At 46.4% G+C, this 18016-nt stretch overlaps 3 protein-coding genes across 7 annotated transcripts in view; 1 reads left to right on the forward strand and 2 right to left on the reverse strand.

Moving 5' to 3' along the window:
* Positions 1-2389, reverse strand: part of Dnhd1 (dynein heavy chain domain 1) — a 61728-nt gene extending 59339 nt beyond the window's left edge. The window contains 2 exon segments of the mRNA XM_028775571.1: positions 1301-2105; positions 2325-2389. Coding sequence (XP_028631404.1) covers positions 1301-2105; positions 2325-2388 — 869 coding nt within the window. The 5' untranslated portion in view covers position 2389.
* Positions 2360-11675, reverse strand: Timm10b (translocase of inner mitochondrial membrane 10B). Of its 4 annotated transcripts, none has more exons than XM_028775569.1 (4): positions 11596-11675; positions 11359-11454; positions 10997-11197; positions 2360-2523 (listed from the first exon to the last, which is right to left on the reverse strand). In XM_028775569.1, the coding sequence occupies exons 1-3, from the start codon at positions 11626-11628 to the stop codon at positions 11021-11023; spliced, it is 306 nt and encodes a 101-aa protein (XP_028631402.1). In that variant the 5' UTR covers positions 11629-11675; the 3' UTR covers positions 2360-2523; positions 10997-11020. The 4 variants fall into 4 exon arrangements, with proteins under 4 accessions (XP_028631402.1, XP_028631403.1, XP_028631401.1 ...); XM_028775570.1 differs by lacking the exon at positions 2360-2523 and adding an exon at positions 8682-8955; XM_028775568.1 differs by lacking the exon at positions 2360-2523 and adding an exon at positions 8682-9007.
* An 85-nt stretch (positions 11676-11760) lies between these two features.
* Arfip2 (ADP ribosylation factor interacting protein 2) lies at positions 11761-17943 on the forward strand. 2 transcript variants are annotated; one of them, XM_028775577.1, is made up of 8 exons: positions 11761-11932; positions 12709-12849; positions 13069-13165; positions 13838-13956; positions 14125-14346; positions 14884-15041; positions 15177-15351; positions 15789-17943. In XM_028775577.1, the coding sequence occupies exons 2-8, from the start codon at positions 12751-12753 to the stop codon at positions 15942-15944; spliced, it is 1026 nt and encodes a 341-aa protein (XP_028631410.1). In that variant the 5' UTR covers positions 11761-11932; positions 12709-12750; the 3' UTR covers positions 15945-17943. The 2 variants fall into 2 exon arrangements, with proteins under 2 accessions (XP_028631410.1, XP_028631411.1); XM_028775578.1 differs by lacking the exons at positions 11761-11932; positions 12709-12849; positions 13838-13956 and having other exon boundaries at positions 13106-13165.
* The last annotated feature ends 73 nt before the right edge of the window (positions 17944-18016 follow it).

Genomic DNA, 18016 nt, shown 5'->3' on the forward strand with positions numbered 1-18016 from the left:
CCCTCCCTCCCTCCCTCCCTCTCTCCCTTCATCCCTCCCTCCTTCCCAATCCCATCCCATCAAGAGTACACAGGCAACAGCCAACAGTCTTGTATTATATTTACTACAATTTGTTAATTATACCTTGCTTATCCTAATGTCTCCCTTAACAAACTGTAAGACTTCAAAGGAAGAACTAAGTCTATTTGACTCGTTTCTTACATTCCCAGCATCTGGATACATCCAAGTAGCAATTAAGTTACTAAGTGAACCAGGGCCTAAGAAGACAGTTCTGGAGAAGAGTAAACTGTATTACCAAGACCTCAGAGGATGACTGCCAGATTCATACAGGTATGAGAACTTGATTCCTTCCTGATATATCAGCCCATAGCCATTTCTGTTAAGGTCTCCCAAGAGAGAAAAGTTAGACTTGGGCCTTCACTGGGGGGCGGGAAGGAAGCTTGGCTGAGAAGACTGAAGACAAATTGTGGACATTTGACCCCTTCTTTCATAGTTCCAGGAACCTGCCCACTTGTCCACCATCAGGGATCTGAGAGTTCACGAAAAAGTCACAAATTGAGCCCACCATAAATTTAAGAGCAAAAATTGAGCAAGTCATGCTTGATTACAGGCAAAACTAGCTTTTTTCCCCTAGACAGTGAATGTATCATAGACAAGCTACAAAAAAGAAAAAAACAGACCGAGCTAGGAAGACATTCCTATACTAACGTTAAAGAACTCCTAGAAGGGATCTTTTGGGCTTTCTGAAATCCTAGGATTTTGGAAGCCACATTGGGGGACTGGAAAGAATAGATCATTACTCAAGAAGTCACCCATACTGTCAGATCAGGACATCAATTCATAGAGTCAGTGTTTTGCCTTAGACCTGGAATACTTCACACAGACCTGTGGAGGAAGACCACTCAGACAAGCACTCCCTAGAGTAATTAAAGACCCCATATATAGTACCTAGTACCAGCACAATATACACCCAAAAGTATGTTTCAGCAAATATAAATGACCAAGAATATAAACCCCAAAGAAGCTTCTGGCACCATCTGAGAAGACTGGAAACTGCGAGGTCAAGTCTTGGCTTCCTAACGGCTGCTATTGATTTCAGTATTTCCCTATAGATTAGCATTGAGACATTAGCTTTATTTTTGCGAGTGAAAAGAAAGGTGCAGCCTAGTCCAGCTCACTTTTGAAGTGGACTAACCCTAAGGAGCCATAGGGAGCTGGCTCAAGAAGCCAGTGGCCCTGCAAGCACCTAAACTAATTTATTTTATTTCTTCTACCCAAAGCCCCAAACCATGCCACTCACTTTCTCCCAGTAGGTCCCCCTTCTGCATGTTCAATATCGCTGCTTTCATACTGTACAGGGATGTCTGTAGCCAGTGCCAGGGGCAAGAGACTAAGGCTGTCCAGCCACGGGGTCTCTTCTAGGGCCACCTCAGCACCAACAATTCCTAGACAGTGCTGTAGCTCAGGCAGTGTCAATGGTCGTAGCCACGTGGCCAATTCCTTTTTATGTTGCTGGTCCCACCGGGCTGTCACAAAAGGGCATGCTGAACATGGAGGCCCTCGATGAAACCTCTTCATCCAGGGACTGCAGTCAACATGGGAGGACCTGTGTAACAAAGAACTGTCTGGGGGAAAGGCTTTGTCTATGGCATCTAGTAGGTCCAGCTGGAGCCGGGCTTGGACCTTGGGTGCCCAGCAGTACAGCTGCTCCAGGAAGGGCAGCAACTCGAGTTGACCAGCTAGCATCTCACGGTATGGAGGCAACAGGCCCAGTACTGCATGCAGATAGTGCCAAGCTTCAGAACTGCCATCCTCCATCACAGCTGAGAACAGAGACTGAAGCTCAGACAGCAGCAGTTTCAGCATTGTCCGCTGCTCTGATTCAACCACTGCCTTAAGATCTTCCTGTTTCTTCCGACAGTCCCAGGAGTGTCCTAGTCCACTGCAGCTACATCCAGCGAGACCAGACTGAAGGGTATCAAACCATGGGTTTTCCTTCTCTTTCAGAATAAAACGGAGGCAGATATTCAACTGCTGTCGAACTGATCTTGCCCACAGCTCAGGGTCCAAATGCCAATTCCAGGCTTTTGGCTTCTGGGTCTGACCTGTGTAACCCAGCAGGGTCGGGAGTGGGGTGGGGGGAGGGAGGAAGGTTCAGGCTCTGGGCTGTAGGATTAGGATAGTAAAATGGATATATAGCTGCAGGGCACAGGAAGACCAGTAGAGGGCCTTTACTGAGCCTCACTGTCAAGGACGAGCACAGGTCCATGAGGGAGCCCTCCCTGCCCAGGAACTCCTTCCCACCCTCCAAGGCTTTGTCTCACCTGGACAGCGGGATGTAAAAGGCATGGGAAGGAAAGGGGGACTGGTCTGTGGATGAGGTTTCATTGTGGAGCGCTCCCTGTAGTGAATGAACTTAGACTCAGTCCCAGGCACTAACAGGGAGACCGGCACACGCTTGCAAAATCTTTGCGAAAACTGTGTTCACATCAGGAAATCTTCAGAATGGAGGCTGGCAACCACCTTGAAAAGGAGACACAAAGGGGTCGTCACTCAAAGACAGCAAAGCTCCCGTCACCTGAATCCTTCCTTCACCATAGACTGAGAAGATCCAGAGTCCAAAGCCGGCTGCTGAGTAGGGATGCAGATTAGTACACCTAGAGGAAAGAAGTGGCAGAAGACAGCTCCAGGCGCACCAGTGGGAGGGGCCTCCCTAGGCACTGGAAGACCTGTGTCACTGAGGGCAAGGTTGGCAGATCCTGAGCCAGAGCTGAGGACTCAGCAGCACCACCTGCTCCCAGCTGTAAAACCGTTACAGAATCCTGGAGGCCCGAGCCTCAAACGGAAGCCAGGAGAGTTCAACAGGCATGTGGGAGGGGCCGGGGGCGGGCCCCAGGCCACACTAGCAGGCTGCTTTTAACATGTCACCCCAAAGGCCCAAAGAGAATCTCTCTGAGCGGAAGAATGAATGACAAAATTGATTTGGGGGCACTAACAGCATCAGGGGCGTGGTCGTAGGAAGCAAGTGTAATCCTCGGTACTCGCTCATGCTCAGTGATTCTTCCCTCCCCTCTCTTGACAGTATACCCAACTGTCTCACCTCAACTCCAACAAGAAACCTGTGTAAGACAAAAGTCTTGTATCTCTCTCAACAAGCTACAAGTCTAGTTGGGGCTGAGACTCCGGGAGTAGTTTAATCCTACCTCTGTTGTAAATTTTACTCTAACCAGTGGAAATTTTGATATGCCAGACAGTAAAAAGAGTAACCTTGGGGAGGGGGCAGTAGGGTATCTGATTTCGGATATTTCAAGTTTTAAGTCTGAGATACCAGATGACACGAGTAAGAGGCATAGCTCAGTGGTAGAGCACCTGGGATAAGTCTCCAGCTTGGAAAAACTGGCCTTGAAATCATGATTCCCTTGCCTCAGCCTCCTAAAGGAAATGATTATGCTTATGTGTCCAACTAGAAGTTTAGTGTTTGCTCTCACTTCACTCACATTCAAGCTTAGATATTCCCAGGACCATGACCAAAGTGTTCTGCCTTCCCTAAGGCCAAGGAAATAGTCTTTGCTTTCAGAGTCCAAGAGAGTTCATCACCACATCTGCCTAGGCCCATACAACTATGAGATGAAGAAGAAAAGAAATCACATCTCTTTATTAAGGGCACAACCTGGCAGTTGCCTGTGTCACTCATTCACTTGGCCTGACCTAGGCGAAAGTAAAACTTCTACATCTAGTCTTTTTCTTTAGTGGTTGTGTTGGTTGGAATGAGAATGTCTGGTCCCTTGCTGGAGCTGTTTGGAAAGGATTAGGAGGTATAATCTTGTTGGTTCATCTCACTGGTGTAAGGATTGTATACTTTTTTCCACATTATTCTCAAAAATTTATTTCAAGTTTCTGCTCAGACATCCCCTTATAGTGAATTCTTTAATTTCCCAGAAGTCAGCACTCTCCCATGTCCTGACCCTCTTTATCCCAAAATTTTCTCCATACTTTGATTGCTATCTCATATACTTGTTTGATTATCTGTTTACCCTAAAATATAAGCTCCATAGTGGCAGAGACTCTTAACTATTCTTATTGCCTCTTACTCGATCCCCAGTCCTTGGTGCTAAGTACTATGAATAGATGACTGTAAAATATGTATGGGAAAATGTATCAATGGATAACAATATTAATTGGTAAAAGATTGGTTCTGGGATCAGACTGTCTAAATTGAAATCTTGATTTTTACCACTTGGCTTATTTTTTTCAAAAATGAAAATAGTGTCTACTTCTTAGGGCAGTTATGAGATTAAATGATGTTATGTGTATAAAATATTTAGTCTCACAAAAATAGACACTTGATATAATTGACATGAATGAGACATAACAGGGTTCAGTGTGGGAATGAATAAGGGCATAGGTAACCAACCAATATTCTTGTAGGGAATCCACAAGTTGCAGAAGGTCAAGAAGTTTAGGCTTTAACACAACTATTTCCTAGACAGGAAAAAATAAATGTGCATTCTGTTCAGTATTTCCTGATTAGTCTTCAATACTGCCTAAAATCTATGTTTGTATTATCAGCTAATTCCCTTTTCTGCACAAGACTTTCAGACTTCCTATACACACCCATCACCATTTCCTTTTGTTTTTATTCTTTATTCTCAAATAATAACATACCACCTGTTTGTTTGAGACTGGGTTTCTCTGTGTAACAGCTCAGGCTGTCCTGGAACTCAACTCTGTAGACTAGGCTGACCACAAGCTCACCTCCTGTTTTTTTTGTATTTTTTGTTTTGTTTTTAAGGCAGATTTCTCTAGAGGGATATGTGTTTGTGTGTGTATGTGTAAGAAGGGAGGGAGCGGTTAAATTTGTTTTACACATGAAGCAGAATTTTGACCTCTACACACGTCATGGCACCTGTGTCTTATCTATCTATCTATCTATCTGTCTGTCTGTCTGTCTATCTATCTACCTATCTTCACACGAAATAAATATTACTGTAACTAATTTTTTTTAAATCACTTCTTCAAGAGATTGGAGAGATGACTCAGTAGTGAAGAGCACCTGTTGCTCTTTCAGAGGATCGGAGTTGGATTCCTACCACCCATATCAGCTTACATTTTCACATCACTTCAACACCTGGGATCTGGCTTCCAAGGGCACCACATACATGTGTGCTTACATACACACACACACACACACACACACATACATGAATGCAAAAAGATTAATTCTTAAGGTAGGATCTTTTTCTCATAAACAGGTAAATTTGAATCAGTATATTTTCCATGACAACATACACTTTTTCTTTTTTAAACAAGAGTTATGTTTACTTTTCCTATATTGACCTTTACACATTAAATTCCAAGAGAACAATTACTGTCCCCCTGTCATTTTTAATCTACAGACTCATGACCAAAAAGCAAGTTGGGGAGGAAAGGGTTTATTTGGCTTACACTTCCATGTTGCTGTTTATCACCAAAGGAAGTCAGGACTGGAACTCAAGTAGGTCAGAAATCAGGAGCTGATACAGAGGCCATGGAGGGATGTTATTTACTGGCTTGCTCAGCTTGTTTTCTTATAGAACCCAAGACTACCAGCCCAGGGATGCTATCACCCACAAGGGGCCCTCCCCCCTTGATCACTAATTGAGAAAATGCCACAGGGTATGAAGGTACCAAAAGCCAGCATGGCTGGAGTACACAGAAAGTAAAGCATGAGTCAAGTCAACTCAACAAATATGATCAATAGTAAAGTTATTAAGATAAAGCTGGAGATAGGTAGGACTAGACTATACACAGCCCTATAAATTGTGACTAAAACTCTAGGTTTCAGGAAGAACACTTGTGTAGCATATACAAAGCCCTGGTTTCAATCCCTAGCACTAAAATAGTTCTTGTTTTTATCATAAGAATTGTTTTAAGCATACTTACTTCCTGGCTGATGAGTAGATAGGTTAAATGAAGTACAAAAGTAGGCATAGGGAGAAGCAGCAATGCAATAGTCCTACTGGAAGAGCACAGTAAAGATAAAGAGAAACAGAACCAAGGGATATTTAGAAATGTAGGATGATGGAATCTGGCAATTAAGTGAGAGGATCAAAAGGATGTGCTTATGCTTCTAGCTTCTGCAACTAGAGGAATACTAGGCATAACATGAAAGTTTATAAGAAAAAAAATAGGTTTGAACTTTTTTAAATGTATCTAAAACTTTTATGTGCACTGGTGTTTTGCCCACCATGTGGGTGCTGGGAATTGAACCTGGGTGTCCTCTTGGTTAAGAGCAACCAAGGCTCTTAACCCCTGTGACATCTCTCCAGGCCCAAACTGTTCTTGAGACAAGTGAAGATGTCAAGTAGCTTAAACATCTAGAGTCATCAGTACCTAAAACTTGAAGTGGGGGAATGAAACCATTCTAGAAAAACTCAAGAGAAGTAAAGGCTATAAAGAGAGTGAATCCAATACAAAGGTTAGGATACCACAGTTAAAAGAATAGGAGTAAAACCTAAGAATGGAATCAAGACACTGAGAGAATGTCAATGAGGCACTAACTATAAATAGTATCCAATGTCATTGAGAGATAAGTATGTAGAGGACCAGGAAATTATCAATGGATTTAGAGATATAAGGTTACCAGGTGATCGTAATAAGCACTCTTTGAATGGAGTAAGGGCTACAGAACTCAAATTGTGCTTGTCTAGGGAATGGGAATGCATAACGGCTTGCAAGGTGGATACAACTGTGTTTGAGATAAATCTGTAAAGTGGTAAAAAATGGGATGGTAACTGAAAACTCAGTATAATTGTTTAATAGTGGAGTCCTCAGCATATTTAGAAACTGACAACAATTGGAAGCCCTCAAGTAGGAATGACTAGGACTCAAAGCCCAAGAATGAGCACTGGCACTGGACAAGAGGGTTTCTCATTATTTAGAAGGGAAAGGGAATGATGTGGATGGGTTAGTCAGCAGTAGAATACTATAGATTACCTACAGATAGCTTTTATTTTCCCCATGGAGCAATGGAATGGCTTACAAAAAGGAAACTGTAAGGGACTAAGAGGGTTACAAATACTGACTTAAAAGCACTTGAGAAGTAGAGGGAAGAGGATCTATGAAGTTCCAGGCCAGACAGGGCTACAGAGTGATACACTGCTCAAACAAAAGACACACACATACATGTTATTCAATTAGAGTCTGAGAGCCAAGATTCCATTTGAACTTAACTATGAATCAAACTGGCATAAATATGCTTTACAGCGATCTCCTTAAGTAGAATTTAGTTGTTCAAATGCAGACACAAATGTTCGTAAGAGGGAAGGACACCCACAAAAAAATAAATAAATAAATAAAAAATAAAAAAATAAATAAAAAATAAAATCAGCTCTAACAGGAAAATCACTGGGGTTTAAGCTGGCTAGGAATGTAAAGGTAAGTGCTAGTGAGAAAAGGAAGAATGGGAAAACTACAGTAAAATCAAATGATAGTAGGGACAGTGACTTCCTAAACCAAGCAGAAGGAATATGGCTAGTGAATAAAATTAAAGAAATAGTGTTTTGTTGTTTGATTCAGAATGCTATTAATATAGCAGCATTCTGAAGACTGAGTGGCTTAGAATGATGACAATAGCCAAGACACAACTAAATGGAATGAAGTGATCTTAACTACTGAATGGATTGTCTGTATAAACATCAAAGCATAAGTGGTGGATAGAAGTACAAGCGCCATTTAGAAGGGAGGAGGAAAGTACATGAGAAGAGTAAAGCAGTGAGAAGGCTATATGGATCAACAGCTTTAAAGCAAATAGACTGAGCTGAGGAACAGACAGTGAAGTTCTAAAGTCAGAAAGACAGGACCACCACCTCTGCCCTCCAGTGTCTGTGATGTAACATTATGTCAAACTTTACTCCTGGTCTGGGTATATAGGTCACAGGTAGAGCCCTTTCTTAGCATGTACAAAAACCTGAATTTGACCTCCTGAAACCCTCTCACCTCAAAAACAAAACAAAACCAACAAAGCCACACAAACACCACTACCACCATCACTACCACAAAACCCAAGCAACCAATCAACCAACCAACCAACCGAACTATCTCTGCCAGGTGGTGATAACATACATCTTTAATCCCAACACTCAGGAGACAGAGGCAGGTGGACTTCTGTTGAGTTCCAGGCCAGCCTGGTCTACAGAGTGAGTTTCAGAATAGCCAAAGCTACAGAGAAACTGTCTCAAAAACAACAAAACAAAACAAATAATTACTATGACAAATGGCTATCACATTATGATAAGTCCTGAAAACGATCAGAAACTATACAAAGTGGGCAGTAGGAATGGGCTTTTAAGTGTTGAAGGGAAGAAACTGGAGAGGAAACTGAAAGTAGAAAAGGACTGACAGGCCAGACTGAGGCACATTTGTTTCTGCATTGAAGGCAGACAAGGTACAGATAATGCCGGGTGTATAAGCTCTCTAGACTGAGTGTGGGGAGCATAGGAGTGAACCCCAGCACTTGGAAGTAGAGGCCAGTGAATCTGAATCCAAGGTGTGAGACTGCATAGTGAGACCATCTCAAAAACAAAACGAGACAAAACAAAAGTTCAAATAGTTCAGAGAGTGGGATCCGGCCATATCTGTTTCCTAGTCTTTTTCCAGAAATTACTAACTATGTGTGACATGGGAAGGAAGGAAGCACAGACAACTCATACCACATGTTTATTGAAAGGATACATACAGATGCTGATGTAGAGCTGTCTTAGCAGCCACACCATATCCTGGGTCTCCACTTTCCTGGTTTGGGGAATTAAGAAGTTCACGAGCTGTTCTATTCATGTTTGTACTTCTCAAGGAGTGAAACTAATCATGCAGACAGGTCACTCTTTAGGGAAGCTCCCGGTCAGCAATTGTTATATGCCTAAAAAATTATCTAGCAGCCAGTTGTAGCCCATGTCTGTAATTCCAGTACCTAGGAGACTGAGACAGGAAGATCACAAGTTGAAGGCCAATGGGCCCACAGCAAAACCACCTAAAAGGAAAGGGGGGGGGGGTGAGAAAGAAAGAAAGAAAGAAAGAAAGAAAGAAAGAAAGAAAGGAGTGACACACCAAATCTGCCTTTTAAGAACTGTATAAGACAGGGCTCTCCTAAGGTCTGTTTTCTTGCTTCTTTACCTGTTTAATGAAAAATAATACCTCCTAGTTTTGCAATTAAAAGGAGTAAGTATGATAAATGTATACAAAATAACTCAACAGACATGATTAGAGAAGCAGCCTGCTGTAGTGCAAAAAATATCAGGCTGCACTTTATTGATAGAGTCTTCCTATAACAGCGCAGACTGCTTTCAAACTCACAGTTCTTCGCCTGTCACATGCTAGGATTACAGGCATGCATAACAAGCCTTGGAGCAACATCTGCCTCTCAATATGGAGTCGACTAAGATTTTTAATTTTTCGGCTGGCCAACACTTGGGAGGTAGAGGCAGGAGGATCAGAAGTCATCTTTTTTCTTTTTTTGTTTTTCGAGACAGGGTTTCTCTGTGTAGCCCTGGTTGTCCTGGAACTCACTCTGTAGACCAGGCTGGCCTTGAACTCAGAATTCTACCTGCCTCTGCCTCTGCCTCCCAAGTGCTGGGATTAAAGGCGTGCGCCACCACTGCCCAGCTCAAGGTCATCTTCAGTTACGATTTCAAGGTCAGTCTTGGGTACATGAGACCCTCATCTCAAAATAAATAAATAAATAAATAAATAAATAAATAAATAAATGCATATTTCTGACCTATGGGTGGGGGGAGGGCAGAGAATCTGCTCTGTGATTGGTTGGTTTTGACTAGGAATTTAATTCCTCTGTAAAAAAAGAAAAAAATGAAAGCTGGCCACCTGTTGCAATACTGGAGGGGATGGGATGGGATTAAGGGAAGCAGTGAAGAGGAAGTGGGTAGCTTAGTTGTTAGGAGTTCCTGACTGACAAACACAAGTTTAATCTCCTGTAAAACAGTAATAGATGCAGACCCTATGCTGTTGCTTGCCCTGCAGGCTGTGTTATCCTTGAAACTCCAAGTGGTGGTACATGCCACATCCTCCTTCCTTCCCCATCTCCACACTGGGAATGAAGTCATGGCAGGAAAGGACAGTAATGAAACAAGACTAGAGAATATGAGAGTATCATCAGAGTATGAGAATAATGTAAAGCGGGGGTAGAGAGCTGAAACTAGGAGATTGGAAAGCAGTGAGCACTGAGGAAGCATGGGGGTAGAGGGCGCTCACAGACTGTATCCAGCCATCCCTCCCTAATACCATCTCCCTCTCCCTCAGGTTTCTCTTTTTGAGGGTTGACTAAAGCTGTCTTCCTGACTGACTCTGAAGACAAGAAAGCCCTTCTTTGTTTAAAGTCTTTATTGCTAATTTCACAAAGGCAGGAAATCCTAAGAGAGTAAATTGGGGAAATGGTCAGCATTCCTGAATTCTCACAGGCTTGTCTTTGTTCTGTGGTCACTGATCTCCTAGGAAGTGGCTAAAGCCTAAGGGGCGCTGTGTTCTTCCTGCTTTTGTTGTTTGGTATTACCTTCTTCCCTTAGACCCACAGCAATTCTTTTTGTTTGAAAGCTAAGAATAAAAACTAGTTATGAACCAATGTATATTCAGGTCCTTGAGTTGGTCCCAAGGACAGCCACCGAGAGCTCTCCTTTTGGAACCAATTTCTCATTGCTATTACTAACCTTAAAACTGTACTCATAATCCCTGCTTTTGCTGGGGTGCTCGGAATGCTGAATTTGTCCTTCTACATACAAGAAGGCAATAATACATCAACCGCCAGGGCTAAAGGCAATACACAGGCACTAGATTACAGAATAAAGGATAGTACCAATAGACAAAAGTTCTTGCCCAGAAAATTAACCAGAAAATAAAAACGGGTTTATTGGCTTCCAAGAAATGGAGCAACAGCACCCAGCTTTCAAGCTCAATCTCTCTGTCCACATTTAGATAAGCCTGAGGTCCACAGAGGAGCCCATCCAAGCACCTTCTCTCCTGGGGCCAGGGACGGCTAGCTGCCTGATGGCGAGTCTCTGGTCTGTTCTGCAGGAACACCTGGCTCGGCCGAGGCAGCCTCGTAGTCCGCGATGCGGCGCTGGACCAGGGCGGGCATGAGGTGCACGTAAGCGGCCATGAGGCGGTGGTTCGAATGAATGAGTTTCCCAGCACAGCTGTGCAGGCAGGCCTCCTGGAAGGAAGACGGATGGAAGAAGAAACAAAAAGGGGTCCTGCCAAACCCTCCTCCTTCCTCCCGCTCCCCAGCCTAGGAGTGAGGTCATGAATGAGGGGAAGTGGGGGAAGGGGGTGTCACGTCGCGTTGTCAACTCTGGGACCCCCCACAGTCTCCACCTCCTCAGCGTCCAGAGCTCGGTGGTGCAGGCTGGGCACACAGCGCTGGAAGCACAGTTCTGTCATCCGATTGTAGACCAACAGGAAGTCTCGCAACTGAGAGAAAAGGGAACCAAGACTTCACCACCGCCGAGGCTTCTCGGGGTGCGCAGCCCGCCCCCAGCTCTGGGGTTCTTGCGTGGACCCCTGGGAACAAACTGCCCGTCTCACCCAGAGTGCAACTTAGCTCTCACTCACGTTTCTCAGCTGCTGCTGCTGCTGCTGCTCCATCACGCCCAGGGCGCACGGCCCACGTCACTTCCGCCGGGCGGGGGGCGTTCTCCGAGTCGTCCCGGAAGTAAACTCTGGCTACTCACTAAGAGCTTGAAGGCGTAGCTCCAGGCTCGCCCTGCCCACAACTGCAAACGTCACCTCCGCCCGTTTTCTCTGCGACGTGGCCGGCTTCTTCTGCCCAGAGAGCGTGTCACTTCCGCCAAATCTCTGACCTGCTGCTAGGATCGCGACGGGAACTGGAACCCGAGGTCCCCGCGCGGTCCGGGCCTCGCGCCCTGAGGGGAAGAGCGGCCCGGCCCAGGTGAGAAGGACATACTTGGACGAAGGGAAGTTGAACGCACGAACCTGTACTGAGGGCAAGATGCCCTGAGCCCTTGGCAAGGATGAGGACACACCTGATGCCCAGGTGTATGGGGGTGGGGGGAGCCTCTCACAGCTGGGAGGCTTCAACTGACTTTGGAAGGGATTGCCTCTGTCCTGAGGAAGAGAGGCTTTCACTTGACACCAGGAACATTCACTAACTGCTTCAACTAAGGCCTGGTGGGGAGGGCCTGAGGAAGTCAGGTGCATGAGATGGAGAAAGGAAGAAATCAGACCGTCTGAAGGAAGAGGGGAAGGAACACCAAAGGATGTGAAAGACCAGGATTGCAGAGCATGCCTGAGTGGCAAGTGTGCACTGAGCCTAGGAAAGGGTTTTGGTAAACATGCCTATGCAGGGTTAAGTTCCCAGAGAGCATAGACCTCCCCTCTGGTCCTCACTGCTGTAATTCCATTGCCTTGGTATCTCACACATAGTAGACATTCACTAAATGTTTGTTGAATGACTGAATGCATGAATGGTTCCTAAAGGCGAGGTTGGGGGTTATGAGAAGACCCTCGGGGCTTTTGTATGCATGCATCTGTAGAAATAATATACTCAGAAGAGAAGAAATACACATACCCAAGGAAAGAAGTGGTGGCTGATCCTGGGACACCCAAGCCCTAAGACAACCCCTGAAACCTCTGAGAACACAGGGAAGGCCTCCTTGTTCTGGAGTGCTGGCTAGTTTCCAGAATTGTCTCTGTTGGGCTTTACAGCGCGCTGGGGTGGACACCTTGACTCCAGTCCCTTCCCTAGCCATGACGGACGGGATTCTAGGGAAGGCAGCCACAATGGAGATTCCCATCCACGGAAATGGTGAAGCTGGACAGCTTCCTGAAGACGATGGGCTGGAGCAGGTGCTTCTGTTTGATTCTTCTAACTGTTTCATTATGCAGTCCTAACTTATACACCTTTTACTTTCCCCCATCCCGATAGCCTTCAGTTAACTAAACTCCTTCATACTTTTCAAATCTTCTTTATGGTTCTGTACAGATTTTACTGTGCACTGTCTCCGTCCCCAAAATGTTTCATCCATCCCTGTGTTCCTGAGGTGCCCCCTCTTCTCTGACCTATAGGACCTCCAGCAGGTGATGGTGTCAGGACCCAACCTCAATGAAACTAGCATTGTGTCTGGTGGCTATGGGGGCTCTGGTGATGGACTCATCCCCACAGGTATGAATGATAGAGACAGGCTTGAGGGATGGGGATGGGGTCGTTAAGACAGCTTGCAGGCACACAGGACACATACAGTAGAGTTTGACTCGTGGACTGGAGAGCTTGCGAACTGCTAGTGTGAGGCTCATAGACTGTCCAGTCCCAGGCCAGCTCCCAGAGTTACCCATGTGCTCTCCACTTGCCACTTAGTCTCTAAGATAATCTCATTTGTCGTTTCCTCCCAGCCGCCACCACCTGAGCCAAGTTAAGACCTTGAGGCTATGAGCGCTCAGGAGCTTAACCTCAAGCTTTGGAGCTTTGTGAGGCACCTCAGAATTTCATTCTAGACTCAAATACTGACTAGAATTCTACCTAGAAACATCAGCCAACTTCCCTGTTTTCTGTGCCCATCATCTTTGATCCTGCCAATCGCATGTCATGTTTGCTTCTGTTTCCTCGTGTACACCAACAACATTCCTACCCTACCCCACGAATGCCATATACATACATTGAATTGATTTGATCATCAGGACAGGAGTCCTTGTAACCCCTAGTGAGCAGAAGAATGCAGTTGTCTGTCTAGCTATTCCTTCTTCAGAGAGGTCATTTCATGTGCTGGGAGGGAAGTGGGCCACAGAACTGTCTGGTTATATCTAAGAGAAACTAGTGTCAGAGAACTTGGTCCTTTAGGGTCTGGCCGCCATCCATCTCACAGCACGTCACCCTCTGGCCCTGGTGATGAGGTGGCCCGGGGCATCGCTGGAGAAAAGTTTGACATCGTCAAGAAATGGGGCATCAACACATATAAGGTAAGAATCAAGTGCCACTTCTCAGAAACTCTCCATGGGGACCTTTTCCCTTTCCCCAGGTCTTACTGTACAGTCTTTGCTATGACTAAGAGAACGGGGGTGCTGGAGTAGTTCCTTGTTGAGGTGGAGTTTAGATTTCTGACCTCCCACCCCCCCCCTTCCAATCAGTGCACAAAGCAGCTGTTATCAGAGAGATTTGGCCGAGGCTCCCGGACTGTGGATCTGGAGCTAGAGCTGCAGATTGAGTTGCTCCGTGAGACGAAGCGCAAGTATGAAAGTGTCCTGCAGCTGGGCCGGGCACTGACAGCCCACCTCTACAGCCTGCTGCAGACCCAGCATGCACTAGGTGATGCCTTTGCTGACCTCAGCCAGAAGTCCCCAGAGCTTCAGGTGCCTCAGCCAAAACAAAGAGGGTGGGGGTACTGGGCCCTGGTCCTTCCAGGCAGGCATTCCTCAGCCTCCCTCCCTCCCTCCCTCCTGCAGCCCCCAGGGAGAACCCCTCTGGGGTGTGCCCAGTCTTGCCCCCAGCATCATTCACCTATGGAGGCAGCCTAAGGGTTTGTACAGAGGTCCAGAAGTTGGAGGGGTTGTGGGAGAGGGCTCACCAGTACCTCACAAGTAACCTGTCTCCATATCATCAAGAATGCCTTTGGTGCTTGGCCTAATCGGACTCCCTCCCTGCCTGTTGCACTAGCTTTCCTTGTTCTGTCTTGTAAACTCACCTAAGAACTCCTACTCCCACACTCTCACCTCAGGCATCGCCAAGGGGACCCTACTAACTTTGTGGCTAAGAGAGCCTTGCTAGAGGCAGTCTGGTTGTGTATTTATGATGGCTGTTTCTTCTTGGGATGGAGGGGAATGAAGGGCTCTACAGCTCCAGTCAGGTAAGGAGTCTTACTCAATGCTGTGCCTCCCTTCTGCCCTTAGGAGGAATTTGGCTATAATGCAGAGACACAGAAGCTGCTGTGCAAGAATGGGGAGACCCTGCTAGGGGCTGTGAACTTCTTTGTCTCTAGCATCAACACACTGGTCACCAAGACCATGGAAGACACACTCATGACTGTCAAACAGTATGAGGCTGCCAGGTGTGGGCCCAAGGTTTGGGAAGTTGGCTGGCATGGGTGAAAATGCAAACATTAGGGGCGTACAGACTCAGAAAGGAAAGGAAGTATGTGTGTGGATGAAGAGGTGGAGACCAGCCTTTATCACCCCCTTCCCAGGCTGGAATATGATGCCTACCGGACAGACTTAGAAGAGCTGAGCCTAGGGCCCCGGGATGCAGGGACTCGTGGTCGACTTGAGAGTGCCCAGGCTACTTTCCAGACCCATCGGGACAAATATGAGAAGCTGCGGGGAGATGTGGCCATCAAGCTGAAGTTCCTGGAAGAAAACAAGGTGCTGCCCTACTCCCTTGGTCCTAAGTCACCTAAGTCCTAAGTCACAGTACCTGTCCCTTCGGACCCTCCTGATTGTTGGGTGGGGAGATGTCCCTGGCTAGGGAGTAGGTTGTTCCCCTAGCCCCTTGATACCTGAGCACTTTCAGGTCACCCTCCTCATCACTGGCCTTTTTTGTTAAGGATCTGGCTACTAGTCCCAGTAGCATAACTGAAAAAAAATTGCCCCTTGGCCTGGGGTTCCAGAACCCCTAGTGCTAGCAGATCAAGTCAGATTTCTTTCTTCATATTGCTTCTTCTCTTTTGACTGCTTGGAAAGACCTCACCCCAAAGCACTGTCAGCAGAGTCTCTATGCTCTGGTCTGTGTCTGGGCTTAGGCTTGTAGCCCTCTTGAAGGGTACCTGAGTCCAGCCTTAGCTGACCCTGCTGGCCCCCAGATCAAGGTGATGCACAAGCAGCTGCTGCTCTTCCACAATGCCGTGTCTGCCTACTTCGCTGGGAACCAGAAACAGCTGGAGCAGACTCTACAGCAGTTCAACATCAAGCTGCGGCCTCCAGGAGCCGAGAAGCCTTCCTGGTTAGAGGAGCAGTGAGCGGCTCCCAGCCCAACTTGGCTATCAAGAAGGACACTGGGCAGGGCAGCCCCAGGGTGGAGGAGATTGGACATGGGATGTCCTTTGCCACTTACTTGCTGGCTTGGGCTCACCTTTTCTGGCTGGGGTCTGATACCAGTTTTGCCCATCCTGCTGTGGTCTGAAGAGGGCCTCTAGGCTCAGAAGCTGCTGCCCTGTCCTTTATCTTCCCAGCCACTGGGCTTCATTCCCAGATCTTTTCCTTTCACTCCACAGCCAAAGGCTATGACAAAACACTCCTGGCCAATGACATCACTCCTCAGGCCTGTCCCCAGCTCTTGGGATGTGCCCCTGACCAAAGACAGGACCTCAAAAGGCTCTGTCAGCCAATGGCAGCTCTTCTTGGGCTCCCCTGGGCCAATAGTGTTGCCTCCAGTACCCTTTGTCCCTCCTCAATGTGTGTCCATTGCAGAGAAGGGAACTGGGACCAAAGGAGTGGGGCTAATGGGGAGCCCCATTTGTGGCCCTGCATCTGAATGGGCCCTCCCCTCATCCGCCCACCCAGTTGAACTGTGCTTAGAGCCCCAGAAGACTGGGTTCTAGCACTAGGAATAAACCTTTCATAAAAGCAGGCCCAGTGAGGTCAATTTGTGGGGGCTAGAGGAGGGTGGATTGGTAAGAAATGCTCAGTAGTCTTTGCATTCAGGTCCTATGAATTCAAAAGAGCTGCAGCTAAATTTGAGAAGCTGCCGAAGGCCTGATCCCCCCTCAGTCTCAAAGCCAAACCTTTATTTTCTCTTCCTGTTAGCACCAAGGCAATCTGTGTCTGAAGAGCATAGGGTCCAGAGGGGGTTGGGCTGCCTAACCATCATGCATTCAATCATACAGCCGGTGTTTACTGAGTGCTTTTATTTGCCAGGCACTGCTTTAGGCCCTGGGGAAACATCAGTGAATAAAACACAGTCCCTGCTCACAGTGCTTAAGGCCTAGTGGGGGATAGAGACAAGTAACCAGGCAACTACAATACAATGAGAAATGCTAGGATACGGGATGCAGTGGGAGCACCAGATAAGGGGCATCTAGCTTAGACTGGGGTAGAGATGGTGATGCCAGTTTAAAAGCTGCGGTCTGAAAAGTAGGTAGCTAACAGCTCAGGAAGAAAGGCCAATGTTCATGAAGTCTGAATGAGAATTCAGTCTAGAATGAAAAATTAAGTGGGTGTGACAAAAGGCAGACTTGATCTTTAGAGAAATAGAACTAAGAAACCTCTTAGAGATCTGGCAGCCTGAGAGAAGCATAGTGTTGAGAACATACTTTCTGGGCTATTGGGTAGCCTAGTGACCCTCGCTTGTCACTCTAAGCATGAACCCTGCCTGAGGTTCTCCACACCCAGTGAGTAGCTACTGCAGAGATAAAGGCAGTTTCACTGCACCTGCTGTAACCTGCACTGCTCTTGTTGAAGTCAAACCTGAACTTTATATAAGAAATCACAAGAAAACTCCCAGCAGTACTTTAGTCAGGGCTTGAGTGCCATCAATTACAGGTCCAAAGACAGTTGCAGCATCCTCTCGCCTCCGGAGGGTGGAGAAAGGGGACCAACTCAGTTAGCAGGCTCTCAGCACAGGGTGCACACCAGTCTGATTTGACTCTTCAGTCATTGACAACTGCAATCCCCAGCCAGGCTTCCTGGGCTTCGTAGTCAGCTGTCTGCCTTGATTATTAGAGGTGCTGGTCCTCATATTAGACCCCTACTTTATGGGCCACTGGGTATTTTTCGTTGTAAGCGCATTGAATCTCCAAATGGTTGGAGAGAGTATCTGAAAGCAGAGCCCAAACATGGTTCCATCGTTTTCTAGCTGATTAGGATTAATGCCTGGGGAACACACGCTCCGCTCCTTCCGTTGTAAAGCTGCTAATAAAAGCAGCTACCTATTACGGTTATGCGTATTAAATGAGATAATGTATGTAAAGTGATTAGCTCTGTCTGGCACGTAATAAACACTCAGTCCCTGTTAATGTACAATTTTTATTGTATTCTACCTAGGCTGTTTTTCCATAATGCAATGATTCTGAGAATTGCTCCGGGTGTTTGG

Source organism: Grammomys surdaster, unplaced genomic scaffold (assembly GCF_004785775.1).
Source record: "Grammomys surdaster isolate TR1022 unplaced genomic scaffold, NIH_TR_1.0 256, whole genome shotgun sequence".
NCBI lineage: Eukaryota > Metazoa > Chordata > Mammalia > Rodentia > Muridae > Grammomys > Grammomys surdaster.